Here is a 16,477-nt window from a genome sequence, read left to right on the forward strand (position 1 = left end):
GAAATTGTTTGTCTAACTTAAATTAACCAAAGTGAACAATCATTTCTAATTACTTTTTTTTTTTTTTTTAATTTCAGTCCAAATGGCTACCTGGTTTTTTCTGTCCTCTTTCTCCTGATGCTACTGTTCTGCAGTATTCTAACTTTTAGCTACTTCCATTACATGAGGATCTACAAACATCTTTATGGACCAACTGACAAAAGAAAACAGAAGAATAATTAGGGGGAAAAATGAAAGTTTGTTTACTATGGATATATATATATATATATATATATATATATATATATAGGAAAATACTCAGAGTATAAATATATATTGTATTTATATTGAAAACACGTGTTTGACCAAGAAGTACTAAGAATAAAAGTTCATAGTAAGTATTATCATCAAACTCAAGATCTAAAAAATGTTCCTAAATTATCCAAAGCACAAAATATTTTCATGTGTATCTCATATAATAAAATTAATTATTAATGTGTTTGCATTTATCTTTTTAAAAATATTATTTATTGTTTTTTCATAGAGCGAGGAAGGGAGAGGGCTAGAGAGAGAGAAACATCGGTGAGAAAGGAGGTCATCAGGTGGCTGCCTCCGACACAACTCCCACTGGGGATCAAGCTGCCCAGGCGCACTGGTTGTGCCCTGAGGGGTTTGAAGAAAAGGGAAGTTAGAAGTTACCCTGGCATTCCAAAGGTATGTTATCGTAGACTAGAGGCCCAAGGCACAAAGATTCGTGCAAGAATGGGCCTTCCTTCCCCTGGCTGCTGACACTGCCTTTGACCTGGCCCAGAGCCGCCTTTCCGCCTTCCCACAATGCCCAGAGGCCCGGAGCTGCTGGGGCAGTGCGCAATGCCTGTGTTGTCGCCATGGTGATGATGCAAACATCCCACCCCCGGCCGCTCAGTTCCTGAGTATACAAATTAATTTGCCATCTTTGTTGGGTTAATTTGCATACTCACTCTTGATTGGCTGGTGGGCGTCATGAAGGTACGGTCATTTTTTGCATCTTTCTCATTTTTATTAGTGTAGATACAAAAAGACAATAGGCTCAGTCAAGGTTAGAGTTGATCTTTGTCAGGGAAGATACCTGTCTAGGACATGACTACCCACCATTAGACTGCTTTTCAAGTTTTAATATCAGACCATCCTTTGTGGTTACTGTAGGTCTCTGAGTTTGCAAAGCCGCCATGCAGGGCTTTCCCTATGTTAGTCAGTTAGCATTGGCCCCTTTTTTGTCAAGACATGTTTGACTGGAATGGTAAGATACAGAGAAGAAAACATGGGCACTAAACCTGTAGACCTTGAAGTGGTGGTTTTGTGAATTAGAATGCCAAAGGCAAGGGGAATGAAATAAAAAATAAACAACTGGTATTTCCTTCTTGACACGGAATTTATTAGCAGACGCTACTCAATACAGAAGAGTCATTGGCTAGGCCCTGAAGATAGTTTTCACAGGAAGTCTGCCACAAAGGAATCTGGCCTGATTCATGGCCATGGAGCAGAGAACCAAGGTTGCTTGGTTTCCTTGGAGCTAAGTCATCTTAGGTATGAATAAAATGGAACTATCTCAAAAACTGATCTGGATATGTTATTTTTTTAATATATTGATGAGTTTTATTTGCTACTATTTTGTTTAGGTGTTCTATATAAATGATCAGGAGCAAGGCTGTCCCCTGTGAAAGGAAGATCAGAAACAGTTCACACCCACATGGTCAGCAATATTCAATTACCTGCTGATCCTATGGAATTCCCTGTAAACATCCTCATACAGATAACCAACAGCAAACCAAGTTCCTGTCTGGTCGGGTCACAGGTTTTGGGCCCCAGCTCCCATTGTATCAATTACAAATGAAACAGAACCTGGCTGGCTTGGCTCAGTGGACAGATTGTCAGCCTTCAGACTTAAGGGTTCCAGGTTCCATTCCAGTCAAGGGCACATGCCCTGGTTGTGGGCTCTATCCCCAGTAGGGGGCATGCAGGAGGCAGCCGATCAATGATTCTCATCAATGATTTTGTATCTCTCCCTCTCCTTCCTCTATGAAATTAATATATATATATATATATATATATATATATATATATGCACATATATATTCAATATATATATTGAAATAGGCAATGGGGCAGCTGATTACCCAAATTTCAACAACGATAATCTCTACCTTAGCACCAACATGCAATAATTCTCCTGCAGACACATGAAATACAGGACTGACAGGTAAGCCATGTTGAACCTAGCCAGGGAAGATTATATACCTTTGCCAAAGTGATTATCACTCCAGATACAGAGTAGCAGTGCCTACCTGGACAGTGACTGCAACGCCTACAGTCAAAGACTGGTCAAAGATCAACCACATTTCACTGCCATACCAACAAGCTTAAAAAGTCACTTCATAGCTAGAGACATCTAAGACAAAAGTGTATTTTTTTTTTTAAATATATTTTATTGATTTTGTACAGAGAGTAAGGGAGAGAGATAGAGAGTTAGAAACATCGATGAGAGAGAGTCATCGATCAGCTGCCTCTTGCACACCCCCTACTGGGGATATGCCCGCAACCAAGGTACATGCCCTTGACTGGAATCGAACCCGGGTCCTTCAGTCCCCAAGCCGACGCTCTATCCATTGAGCCAAACCAGTTTCGGCTAAGACAAAAGTGTATTATTCTCTGAATCCCAGCTATGTTTTCTCCTCAGCTGGCTGACAATTCTAAAAGTTTGTCCACAACTTTGTCTGAGAACAGTCATGCACACAGCATTTACTGCCACTAAACACTGCCTGGAGTTCAATTCTATTTTCCTAATGTATTTGTTTTTCCTACTTTATACCTTCTCTCTTCAAATTCCTTCCACTCCACCTCTCCCCTCTCTCACTCTCCACTAATCATCTTGTTCTCTTACTCATTGAGAAAATAAAAGCAAATCGGAAAACAAAACAAAACAAAACAAACAAACAAAAAAATCTCTCATTTCCCCATCCCCAAATGTCTCTGTATCTTCTAGGCCAGTGTTTCCCAAACTTTTGACATGTGTGTACCCCTTCTATAATTTTCCTCGTACTCATGAGAACGTAGAATTAGGCGCCGCTAAGCATGGTGCATATCCCCACCAAACTCTTCCCGTACCCCTGGGGGGACGCGTACCACACTTTGGGAAACACTGTTCTAGGCCATCGCTATGCACCTGCTTCTACCTTACATGCTGCCACTATGAATAAAGCATCCCTCCTAATGGTGAACCTCTCCACTTCCTTCCACTTGTGCACTGGAGGATCTCTTCTTACCTTGCCCTTGGGAACCTCGCCCTCTCTCCTAGATCACCAAGTTCCCTCTTTACATACAAGTATACCTTAGTATTCTCATCTTTAAAATGGCCTCCACTGACCACACAGCCCGATCCCATTTGTGCCCTAGCTGCTAGGGTCTCCATTGCTTCACCTTACATCCACTCCTCAAGCCATTCTAGATGTTCTTTGGACCTCACTCCTTCCCGGAGATTGCTCATGTCAAGGCTACCAGTAACCTTCATATTGCTAAATCTAGTCTTGTGGCTTTTGTGTTACCATGCTCTCCAGCCACACGGTTCCTCTTCCTCCTATATTTGATCTGTAAATGAAGGGTCTAAGAGTTTTATCCTTGGCTCCTTTCTCTAACTACAGTTTTCCCTAGGTAATCCAATCAGTCCCACAGCTTCATTTATCCAAATGCCCATTGACATGACAGTTGTCTAAAAGGCACCTCTAGCCCTAGCTGGTTTGGCTTAATGGATAGAGCAGACCGAAAGGTTCAATTCTGGTCAAGAGCATGTACCTTGGTTGCAGGCTCCTCCCTGGCCTGGGCCCTAGTCAGGGTGTGTGCAGGAGGCAACCAGTCGATGTGTCTCTCTTACATCAAAATTTATCTCTTTTCCTCTCCCACTCTCTCTCTAAAAATCAATGGGAAAATATCCTTGGGTGAGGATTAAAAAAACAAATAAATCCTATTTAATAAAGAGGTAATATGCAAATTGACCCTCACACCTTTCCACATGATGGCTGCCTCCATGTGGTCAAAGATGGCCAGGAGGGGAAGGGCAGCGGGGTGGGACCAGGCCTGCAGAGGAGGGTAGTTAGGGGCAACCAGACTGGCAGGGGAGAGCAGTTAAGGGGGGGACCAGGGCTTCAGGGGAGGGCAGTTGGGGGCAATCAGGCTGGCAGGGGAGCAGTTAGGCATCAATCAGGCTGGCAGGGGAAAGGTTAGGGGGTGATCAGGCTGGCAGGCAGGCGAGTGGTTGGGAGCCAGCAGTCCCGGATTGTGAGAGGGAAATCGGCAGTCGGACATTCCTGAGGAGTCCCAGATTGGAGTGTGTGCAGGCTGGGCTGAGGGCCACCCCTCCCCACTGCCAGTGCATGAATTTCATGCACCAGGCTTCTAGTAAATAAATAAATGGCACCTCCAACTTAACATGACCAAACCCTAACTCTTGACTTTCCTCCTACCAACCTGTTCTTCCCAATTTTCACATCTTGGAACCAACATCCTCACAATTTCCCAAGTTGAAAATCTAGAAGTTATCCTTGAATGTTCTCTCCCTAATAAACTCAACACCCAACCCATTAGCAAGTCTTAGATACTCTTGTTAACGGAAAAAAAACATTGAAACCTGTAAAGAATTTTTGTGAGTTTATTTGAGCGAAACTGTCGACATATGCCGGGAAGCAGAACCTCAATGAACTGAGATAATGCTCCGAAGAATGGCAGGTGACATTTCTGTTTATACATTGCAATCAAAGGAGGGACATAGGTGGGTTACATGAAATTCATTGGTGACGGGTTAAAGAGGTGGGATAAAGCAAAGTGGTGGGAAATCCCTGGGATGGGATAAAAAATAAAATGATGGGCACATACTTAGGTGGGTACAGGAACAATTAACATGATAAAGAAGGAATTTGTGGTATCTGTCCTGGCGCCCACCACATTTGGTTGTGCCCCAGGGGCTCCAGGAAGAAAGGGAAGTTACAAGTTACCTAGACATCTCACAGATATGTTATCTTAGAGGCAAATAGGCAAATGGGCTCAGTAAAGAAGATCTGAGTTGATCTTTGTCAGGGAAAATATCAGCCCAGGACATGACTAAAGGTACCTGTTTGTAGTTAGATATTTAATTTCAGACCATCTTTTGTGGTTATTTTAAGTCTCTGAGTTTGCAAAACTGCCTCGCAGGCCTTCCCTGAGCTTGTCAGGTTAGCATGTGGCTCTTTTCATCCAAAATATTCCAAAGCTCTCTAATTTTCTGTGTCCCCGACAACCCCAATATCCAAACTACCTTTTGACACGCACTTAGGAAAGCTTTCCTAATTAGTTGAATGAATTAGGTTTGTGGTTTCCTATTAATGGGATACTTGTCCCCTGATATCTATAGGTCTGCTTTTTTGTCATTCCAGATCTCAGCTTAAAACTCACGTTGGCAAAAGATCTTCACGCTGCAGCCTCTCTTAAGATTACTCTCAATCAGTTCATCCTATTCTAATTTTCTGCAAAGCACAGACCACCAATATTTTGTTTGTCCTCCTTCCAATTTATTACTGTACTTCCCAGGGCCAACAACACGGCCTGGCATGTGGCAGACACAACAAATATTTGTTAAATGCATGCAAAAGCACCAACTGGGTGCTAGGGTTGGGCTCATCTGAGTCTCGTTTCATGAGGACAATTTCATAAAATGTAAAATTGCACCTTGAGGATTAACTTGATGTATGTTGCACCCCACCCAGCACCAGTGACCCGCCTACCTTTATTCCCCACCCCTCCCCTAGCAAAAAAAAAAAAAAAAAAAAAAAGAGGGATTTGGAAAACAAGGTCATTGCTGCGGTCTTTTGCCACATTTCGTTATCTTCACCCGGGCTCCAAGGACAAAACTAGCATCACCAGAACCAATGAAAAGGGATCGAACGTCGAGAACCTCACCCCGCAGCAAAGGATCAAGCGCAGATTCCCCAACCACTGCATGCTGGGAACTGTAGTCTCCAGGGAAGCCCTAGTCTGATAGGGTCGGTACCCGCGCAGCATGCTGGGAGTTGTAGTCAAGGCTTGGCAAGAACCCCGCAACGAAGGACCGTAATAGTTGAGACCCCGCCTCCGCGCTTAGGCACGCAGCGGGTGAGCCCCACTGCATGCTGGTAACTGTAGTTCCCCCGGAACTCCGCTCCCTGAGGTGGAGAGACGCGCGGGGGGCGGGCTGCGCCATTTTAGGCCCGAGGTGCGGCGGCGGCGGCGGCGGAAAGAGAAGCGCAGGCGGGCCCCGCTCGGGCGCCGGGCCGGCTCCGCCTTCGGAGCTCCCGGCGCCCGCCCCTCGCCAGGCCCCGCCCTCCCCCACGTGCCTGCCGCCCGGGGGAGGCGCCTGGGCCCGGAGCGGGCGGCCAGCAGTCGGCGGCCCCGGCGGCGGCGGCGCGGAGGTCTTGGCGGCGGCGGCGCCCTGGAGCGGCCCGGCCTCCCGATGCCCCTGCGCCGGCTGCCGCGGGCGTAGGTGCCCGGCTCGGGCCCTGAGGCGGCCGCGGGGCGGGGCGGCGGAGACCGAGCGGCTGGGGGGCGAGGCGGCGGCCGCGGGCAGGAGGATGGGGGCCAACCAGCTGGTGGTGCTCAACGTGTACGACATGGTGAGTGCGTGCGGCCCGGCCCGCGCCCCTCGGACCCCGGCCCGGGCCCCGCGGAGGCCGGGAGGGTGGGGGAGGGGAGCGGTGGCTCCGAATCCCCGAGGGCGAGGGTGTCGGCGGGGCCCGGGGCGACGTGAACCGCCCTCGGGCCCCCGCTCGGCGCGGACCCCGGCCCCGGGCCCGACCCCCGGCCGCGGGGCCGTGTCCTTCCGGCCCCGCTCCCGTCGCGGGTCCGACCTCCGACTCGCAGCCCAGGTGCCCCAGGCGCCTCCCTCCCAATCCCTCTCGGGTCCGCCGGGCCACCCTGCTCCGTGCACAGCACCCCCGGCCCGCCCCCCGGAAAGTCCGTCCAGAAAGTCCCGCCGTCGGGGGCCGGGCCGGTCCCTCCGGAGGCGCCCGGAGCCCGCCCCTGGCCGCCGGGGCGTTTGTGCAGAAACATCCGAAGGAGGGGAGGGGGCGCCTCTCCCGGAGCCGGGGACCCCGTCCGGGGGATGCCACAGGTGTCAGGCGGGACCGGGAGCGGGGCACCCCGCCCGGGAGCCCTCCTCCGGGCACCGGAGCCAGCCCCGGCCCCGGCCCGGCCAGGGCGCCTGGATCCCGGGCAGAGCGCAGCCGGGGCCCCCGTTCGGTGCCGGGTTGCTGGCTTTGGGCGATGAGCTGGTTTTGTCGTGGACGGCTTGTCTGGAGTTGGCTGGAAGCGGCTGGGCACCTGAGAAAGCCCCTCCATTACTGTGTGTGCAGGAGAGCCCAGGTCCTCGAGGTCAGAGGTCTCGGTTCCCAGCCCCAGACCTGAACTTTTTCTCCCCTGCGTCCTGGGGAGGAGGGAGGGGTGTGGGGGGGCCTAGGAACCGCCTGGGGCCGGAGGTGGGTTCTCAGCTGAGTTCACTAAGAGCCTGGAGGTCAACGTGCTTAGGAGCCTGAAGCTCGATCACTTTCCAGAGAAGAATGGGAACCAGAGATCCTAGAAAACACGGCCCTGTGTCAGGGTCGTGGCCTGTGTCTCTGGTTAAGAAATAACTCTAGGTTTAAACTTTGTTTTTTCTTCTTCATGACCTATACTTGGCACTTAGTAGGGATATATACATATATACATATATACGTGTATAATTGATTATGTATATAATTGATTTTATATGTTATATATATATATATCAGAGAGGAAAGGAGAGGGCTAGAGAGAGAGAAAAACATCAATGATGAGAGAGAATCACTGATTGGCTGCCCCCCCCTGCTCGCCCCACACGGGACTTAGAGCCCACAACCCCGCATTGTGCCTTTGACCAGAATCGAACCCAGGATCCTTCAGGACACAGGCCAACGCTCTATCCACTGAGCCAAACCCTCTGGGGCTGAAACCACTATATTTTAAAGGGAGGAATATTCTAAGACCGTGGTCGGCAAACTGTGGCTCTCTGGCCCCTTGAGTGTGGCTCTTCCACAAAAGACCACGGCCTGGGCGAGTCAGTGTTGAAGAAGTGGTGTTAGAAGAAGTTTAAGTTTAAAAAATGTGGCTCTCCACAGAAATGTCAATCGTTGTCCTGTTGGTATTTGGCTCTGTTGGCTACTGAGTTTGCCGACCACTGTCCTAAGAGATTAGTACTGTTAACTAGTTCCTCACATCAGGTTGGTAGAGAGAAAGCAGGTGGAGAAAGAGGAAGTGAAACCTGCCCAGGTAACTAAGAGCAGGGAGGGGCTGGAATTTCCAGGCCGCAGTCTGATTCATTATCTCCACCAATTCCTGCTTCCCATTTCTTATATGTTGCTTTGGAGAAGTATATGACTGTGTATCAAAATGGTCAAGAATTGAATTATTAGGCTTCTAATAAACTTGCCTTTGTGTGTTCTTTTGGGGGCCTCAGTGTGTGATGGTTCTATGTCACTAATTCGGCAGTCTACAATTCTAGAAGTATGACCCTATCCGATGAGTTGGCCTGGTTTAAGGAATTGAGAATGTCACAGGAGAGGTGCAGTAGTAGGAACAACTCAGAGTAGAAGAGCACGATCTGGATAGGAGCATAACCAGAAGTGAAGGACGGGCTCCACCAGGCTGTGGGTGAGGAGACAGGGAAAGGCAAGGGGACACTGGAGGCCCGGCAGGTGCTCTGCCGGGGAGATGGCGGGAGCAGGAAGCACGGGCTGGATTTGGAAGCAGCAGCTGGTCCAGAAGAACAGGAGGGTAGGATACAGGAAAGGAGACACACTGAAAGTCTGATTAGAACTCTTCTTAGTTTGGGGCTGGAATGAAGGGTTGGGGGTTGGGGGGGGGGGGTGTCTGTGAGCCAGGGGGACCCACTTAAACTCGTGGTCCAGAGCAGCATGACCAGAGTTGCGTTTTAGAATTAGGTGGGTTGAGGTGCAAATTTGCTGTTATACTCATGTTGCTCAGCTCTGGATTGGCTTTTGAGACCTTTTAGTTGATGTCAAGGGCATGCTCTTTATCTTTGGAAGTGCTCCCTGCTCCTCCTGGGCCCCTGGGTGAGGATTGCTGTCGTCTGTGGTAAACATGTGCTGATCATCACTGTGTCAGGGACCTCTTGTCATGCCTCCTGTGCCTCTTGGCTGTGAGATGCCACCTGCTCCTGTTTGCCAGGTGGGAGCTGCTGGTCATTGCTTTCCCCGTCACTCTGCCTGGTGCGGATCACCTGTGTGACCGTCCTCCCTGAAGGAGGAGCAGCATCCCCCTGACGTCACCTCGTGGCCAGGCTGTAAATCACTGCCTGCCACCTTCTCGGTGATTATGTTTCTCTCAGGACATGTTTTATTGGGGGGGGGGGGGGGTAACCTGCCCCAATAAAACATGTCCTGGGGTTACTGTGAGTCTTGGGAATGAGGTTATCCCCATACTCCCAGCTGACTGGCCCACATTGGCAAGCAGCTGATTCAGATCATTTCGCTGCTGGGACAGTCTGGGGTGTAGTCAACTCCAGCACAAGCTCTTCATCTGTCGTAGTTCCAGGTCATGTGCTCTCGTGTTATCTTGGCTACTAATGAATTTTCATAAAACCCGCATATGCATTAGTGTGATGATGTTTGTCGATTGTCAAACAATTTTCTCCCTGTTTTTATTTTTATTTTTAAGTATACTTTATTGATATTCTTCCTGTTTTGTTTTAAATATATATTTTATTGGTTTTTCACAGAGAGGAAGAGAGAGGGAGAGAGAGTCAGAAACATCGATGAGAGAGAAACATCGATCAGCTGCCTCTTGCACACTCCCTACCGGGGATGTGCCCACAACCAAGGTACATGCCCTTGACCGGAATCGAACCCGGGACCTTTCAGTCCGAAGGCTGATGCTCTATCCACTGAGCCAAACCGGTTTTGGCTATTCTTCCTGTTTTTAAATAGTATCTGTACATCTCCAAAGTCTTAATAGAAAATAAACACACTTCCTAGAACTCTTCAAATAAGGAAATTTGGTTTGCTCCGTTCTTTTGAACCCCCCACCCCCACCCGCCTCCATGAAAGCTGAGGCCCTGCAGGCGTGACAGGCTCTGACTTCCCAGCTCAGCAGGTCAAAGGCAGACGTCCTGAACGAGTGCATCAGATCGTGTCCTTCACCTAAATGATTCCATAATCTCTGAAGCAACACGCTCAGTAACTGCCTTTCCCTCCCCTCCTTTACTCCCACACCCCGCACCTCTCTGTGGTAATTGTTTTTGTAATAGCTCAGCTTCCAAGCCAGAACCCTGGGAATAAAACTAAGTTCCTCTCCATTGCAAACAAGCAGTCAGTTAAGTCACAGGTCCTGTCTGTTTTGTTTGGTTGATTTTGCTGGAAGGAACCGCTTGATAATCGGTGGCTTAACCTGGAAGGATAAGGATCTTAAGTCCACAAATAGACAGACCTGGGGTAGGCCCGCGGCCCGGCGTGTCATCTGGACCTGGACTTCCACACTTGCGCTCGCTGTTCTCGGCTGCTGCCTTCTGTGTTGTCCCCTCGGAGTTGGAAATGACGTCATAGCACCCCAGACCCCAGCCCTGTCAGGACGGGAAGGCAGACAGGTGAGCAGGCCTGTCTGCCTGCACCTCCCTTTCAATAGACAGCTTTCCCAGAGACTGTCCACAGCTGCCACGGGGGTCCTCTGGCCTCGGCTCTCTGGGGGTTACGAGGAGGGGGGCAGGGAGTTGGAAATGGCAGTTAGCTGGGACCTATGGTGTCTAGCACATCCTTTATTTTCTGGGTGTTCTTTTTTCCCCACCCCATCCTCTCTCCTCCCCAGCCTTTCCTCTAAGATGGGGGCCCAAAGCTGGACTCCTGAGTGTTCTTTAAAGTGGTCACCTGATCATCATTTCCACTGCTGCTTCTCAAGTTCAAATTATCTCTGTTTGCGTAGTAATATAATAGCCTTCTTACTAGTGTCATTTTTTGGGATTACTTTGTTTTAGCACATTTTCCCTTCTGTTACCCAAGGGATCTTACTGAACCGTAAGTGATTGTGGCATTTTTGTGTTAAAATCACCTACAGGATACAGTCCAGGGCCCTTTATGATGTAACAGCTCCCTGACTTATGATGTAACCACGTACGAATCTCCCACGAGTTCCCACACGCCCTGTCCGCTCTCTGCTCACACAAGGAGAGTTTTTCCGTTTCCAGGCAGGCTGCACTGTACTAGCGCACCCCTCAGTGCCTTTGCACACGCTGGGCCTTCTGTCTGAGATGTCCCGCTCAGAAACGAGCAGCGGCACCTCCTGCTCCTTCTGCTGGCGCTTAGCCTTCCTCAGACGTGGGTGAACGTCTGTGCCCTCGGCCTGCCCACCTGTCTCCGTCCCTGCGTGTCCTGTGATTCTGTGGATCCCACTGGACTGAGTTCCTCCAGTGTCTGCCACAGGCCCGTCACCATAGGTGTTCTGTAGTGAATGTTTACCACCGAGTGGGTTTTAATGAGGCCGTTTTACCAGTGATGGTGTCAACACTGAAGTAGCATGAAAAGGTCATCTGATCTCCCTCTGTTTGTGCCAAATATCTACTTCTGTGTTTTTTTCTTGTACTTGGTCTACTGCTGGGTTCTAGCTTTATTATTGGAGTAGGGTGACCAAATGAAAGGGGAGGATCATGGGAATGAGAGAAGAAATATCAACTATTCTTCCGTGTCAGTTTTTTTAAGCATCATGGGACTAGGCTGAGGAAATGTTTTAAACTGTTTGTTTTTTGAAGTTGGATCTTAGTCATTCCTTGGAACACAATCTTTCCGAAAACATTAAAGTCAGTTCCTGAATTTAACACGATTAACTAGTTAGTAGAAACTAGACTCAATCTTCTTGCACCAAGTATGCATGTTGGGCCAGAGCCATTTCCACCACTTGAACGTAGAAACTGACGCATGAGTCTAGCTCCGTGGTCAGCAAACTGCAGCTCGAGAGCCACATGTGGCTCTTTGGCCCCTTGAGTGTGGCTCTTCGGCAAAATACCATGGCCTGAGCGAGTCTATTTTGAAGAAGTGGCATCAGAAGCAGTTCAAGTTAAAAAAATTTGGCTCTCCAAAGGAATTTCAATCGTGCTGTTGATATTGGGCTCTGTTGACTAATGAGTTTGCCGACCACTGGTCTAGCTAAATTAAAAAAGAGGACAGTCATCAGTCTGTCCTCCTAATTACCCGTGGAGCATCTGTATTTTTATTTTTTGGTTTAGATGAAGTGAGGAAAGAATTCACTCGCTGTGTGTATTTGTTCTCCATTGCTGCCATAAGAAACTCCAAAAACTCAGCCCAGCTATCCTCTCTCCTGTGGGTCAGAAGGCGGTGGGCTGGGTGGTCACTGCTGGGTCTCAGTGTCAGCCTGCCTGGAGGGGGAGGGGGGGGAGTGGGGGCAGGGAGCCTGCCCCCAGGGTACTGGGGCTGCCCCAGAATTCAGTTGTTCGAAGTTGTAAGACTGGTCTCACTCCTTGCTGGCTGCTTCATGTTTCTGGTGCCTGCGTTCACCTTTTTTTATATTTCCCCTGGGGCTCCAGGGGAATCCCGTAGGAAAAGGAGTGGTGCTCTGGGCTGACAGGTGGGCAGCGGGGGGAGGGCACTCAGAGGCTTTCCCGGGAAGGGGCCGCTGTGGCCACCGGCTTTGGGAGGACAGGGAAGGGCACTGAACTGAGGAACTGCATTCGCCTGTCTAACTTCATTTCCTTAGTCTCCTCCTCCTCCTCCTCCGGTCTCTTCCTCTTCCCTGTTCCCTGGGCCGGCCACGATGCTGCAGCCCTAATGGGGGAGAGGCCTGCATTCTTCATCTTCAGACCTCACAGCAGAAGTGCAGTGAGTCCTTCCCCTCTTCGCACCTGTCTGTCCCCTCCTGTCGCACCTATCCCCCCCCCAGCAAGTCCTCTCCTGTCAGAGGCTGTGTAATTAAGAGGACCCCAGAGGATGCCCCGGGACAAGCTCCTGTCTGAAGGCCTCTAACTTTAATTACATCTGCACCTCCCTCTGCACATCATGGGCACACTCGCAGGTTTGGGGGCCGGAGTGCCCCGTCCTAGGGAGCCATTCTGCTCCACAATGAAAGGTGTGTAAACCCCGATGTGTGCAGTGTTCCTTCCACAGCCCTGACTTGGCGTGGATAAATTTTAACTTACATTGGAGAATGTGAAGTGTTCGGAAAATAGAGTGTGGGAACCTTTTGTGACTGGCAATACGCAGACGTGAGGGTCCACGCCCGTTGGTGAGCACAGGCCCTCGGCCTGCAGTGCGTAGTGTGTTCAGCCAAGGTCACGCTGAGGACGAGACGTTAACAACATAGAACTGAATAGAACTGGGAGTTAAATATCTTCCAGGACCAAGAAGAGCTACTGTCTTAGGAGATTTCTTTTGTTAAATGGATTTTTCTTAAGACAGGGTGTACTTACTTAGCATTTGTTGACTGTCAGATTTTCTACAAGATTATTTAAATTTTAAAAACCAACATTATTGTTACCCAGTTGGTTAATAGAATTTAAAGGGAAACTGCCAAAATAATCTTAAAGTATAAGGAAGGAAAAATAATAGAGGGAAATGAGATACATGAAAATAATTTTGCTTCAGTTTATCCAGATTGTGTTTTGGTATATGTCTGATGTTCCCTAGCTCCAAAACATTTAACTCACAAATTAATTGAGCCCACATTATCTATAATAATAAAAGTATAATATGCTAATTAGACCAGACAGCCAAACAACCTTCCGGGCGACCTTCCAGAAGCCAGGGCTGTGAGCGCTGAGCCCTTTGCACAAATTTCTTTTTCTTTTTCTTTTAATATATTTGATTGATTTTTTACAGAGAGGAAGGGAGAGAGATAGAGTTAGAAACATTGATGAGAGAGAAACATCCATCAGCTGTCTCCTGCACACCCTCTCCTGGGGATGTGCCCCCAACCAAGGTGCATGCCCTTGACCAGAATCGAACCCGGGACCCCTCAGTCCACAGACTGATGCTTTATCCACTGAGCCAAACCGGTCAGGGCTCCTTTGCAGGAATTTCATGCATCAGGTCTCCAGTTTGAAATAAAAGCCTTTCCTCACTAAATCGTGATGTCATCCTTATCATACTAAATTCTTGCCATACAGAATTCTTGCAACTACTCATCACTACACTATTCTAACTGTTACAGTTTCACAGCGTATCTTAGTATGTGATTAGGCCAGCTTCCTTTGTTTAATATTCCCAAGTTTTCTTGACTGTTATTCACTTCCTTTTCTATGAACACTTTATAAGGCTCTCTGGAAACAATACATTTTTTAATCTTTTTGTTTTCTTAAATTGTGTGAAAACACACAGTTTGCCATCTTACCCATCTTTGCTGTATAGCTCAGTAGTGTGTGTGCTATTCACACTGTTGTACCCCAACCCCCGGAAATCTCTCATCTTCAAAACGGAAACTGTATTCACTAAACAACTCCCAGTTTCCTCTCGCCCTCACCTCCTGGTTCCCTCCATTCTGCTTCCTGCCTCTCAGTTTGGGTGCCCGTATAAGTGGAATTGTACAGGACTTGTCTTTTCATAGCTTATTTCACTCTGCACAGTGTCCTCAAGGTCATCCATGTTGTAGCATGTGTCAGCTTCCGTCTTTTTAAGACTGAATAATATTTATTCCATTATATGTATATATAATACCACATTTTGTTTAGCCGTTTGTTTGACAATGTCCATTTGGGCTACTTCCACCTTTTGGCTGTTGTAAATAATACTACTGTGAACATAAGTGTGCAAATATCTCTTCCAAGTCCCTGTTTTCAGTTCTTCTGTGTGTGTGTGTGTGTGTGTGTGTGTGTGTATACACACACATACATATACACACACACACACACTGTAGTCCATAAATTAGTTTTAAATTGGAATTGGACTAAACCTATAAGTTAATTTAGAAAGAACTGGCATCTTTTCTATAATACCGCCACCCCACCCCGGATAAAAGTATGATTTATTTATTTATTTATTTATTTTTGCTTTTTGAAATATTTATCCAGAGAATACATCAAGTAGTTAAATAAGTTAAGGCCCAACTCCTGTATCTGAGCCGTCTGTGAACAGAATGGGCTTAATGAAGAAGGAAGGAATATGGTATGCTGAGTGACAGCGGCTCAGGAGGAGCCTGAGGCAGGGCCGGGAAGGCAGGGGCGGGCAGGACTGGGCGCAGGTCCGAGCATGTGGCCGAGAACGGCCTCCGCAGCGGGCATTCTGGAAAGGGCCAGGCTGCCCGGGGACGTCCTGGGAAAGAATGTTCTGGGCAGAGGTAAGCACCACAGCGGATTAGTTGGCCCAGGTGCCTCTTAAGGAAATGTACAGCAAGAAACAGGATGTTTTTAGGGGAGTTCATGAATTATATTCTCAAGTCGATGAATGAGATCATTGAAAATAACAGCAGGCAGCATCCAGAAAGGACCAGTCTGAGGTTAGGATACATTCCACAAGGTGAAAGGCCCATTGCCGAATTTAAAACTATAACCGGAAGGAGTTACTGAACAGACAGATTGAAAACTGAAGAGAAAACAGCAAGATTTAGCAAGCCTCTCAGAACCCTGAGTGTAAGGGTCAGTGTTGATCTCCAGAAGTTCTAGGCAGACTGTCTTAACGCTAGGAACATCGAGCCAGAGCCTGGCTTAACTTTCACATTTCAAGCAGAAAGCAGAAACCCACACATACGCACAGGCAAAGAAGTTACCAGAAGGGAACAGAATTAAGCTACTCCAGGCTCCTCACGCGTGACAGCAGCGCCCAGGGAAACAGCGCTGTGTGCAGAGTGAGGGCGGCCACTTCTGTGGGCGCTCCTGCTTCTCCATGTCATTCCCCTGCAGGCGCCTGCGGAGTGACAGGCCACTGAGAAAGCGGGGACAGTATAAAAGAGTCACCGCTGGGCACCCATACTTGTTTACTATAGATGCAGCCTAATGGATATATGGTTTTAAAATGCCAGTACCCAGAATTCCTCTTCAGAGAGAAGGAACATGGTGTGAAAAACGAAGTCTCAGGTTATAGCCTCCAAGCCTGGGGGGTAGAGGGGGAGCAGCATCCAGCATAGCATCCTACGTAAGCACTAACCCAGTAGGTACAATTGGTTCTTGTTGGAATTGGAAAGTCCATCAGAGTGGGGTGTAATTTTTTTTCATGTAAATGGAAGTATTGTTGGGATAAAATCAGATCTAGAGGGGAAACAGAAGAGAAAATATAGTCCACGTGATGTAAGAGAGAAAACAAAAAAGACAAGTGTAAAATGAAGACAAGTAAAGGCTAGGCATAAATTATGAAATGACAGTAAATAAATTAAAATCCCCTTGTAAGCTTGTTAAGTATGTTTATATTGTCCTTTGCTTTACAGAGCTGAAAATTGCATGTGGCCAAAACTATTGTTGTCTGTGACCTTTCAGCTTCATGTCGTCCCTAGGAAGGCT

At 48.2% G+C, this 16,477-nt stretch overlaps 1 protein-coding gene across 1 annotated transcript in view; it reads left to right on the forward strand.

The window, feature by feature from the left end:
• Window positions 1-6,237: 6,237 nt before the first annotated feature.
• DESI2 (desumoylating isopeptidase 2) overlaps window positions 6,238-16,477 on the forward strand; it is a 32,719-nt gene continuing 22,479 nt past the window's right edge. The window contains exon 1 of the mRNA XM_084868967.1: window positions 6,238-6,632. Coding sequence (XP_084725093.1) covers window positions 6,591-6,632 — 42 coding nt within the window. The 5' untranslated portion in view covers window positions 6,238-6,590. The remainder of the gene's footprint in view (window positions 6,633-16,477) is intronic.

The sequence above is a fragment of the Pipistrellus hanaki genome (assembly GCF_964339955.1).
Source record: "Pipistrellus hanaki genome assembly, chromosome: 20".
NCBI classification, from domain to species: Eukaryota; Metazoa; Chordata; class Mammalia; order Chiroptera; family Vespertilionidae; genus Pipistrellus; species Pipistrellus hanaki.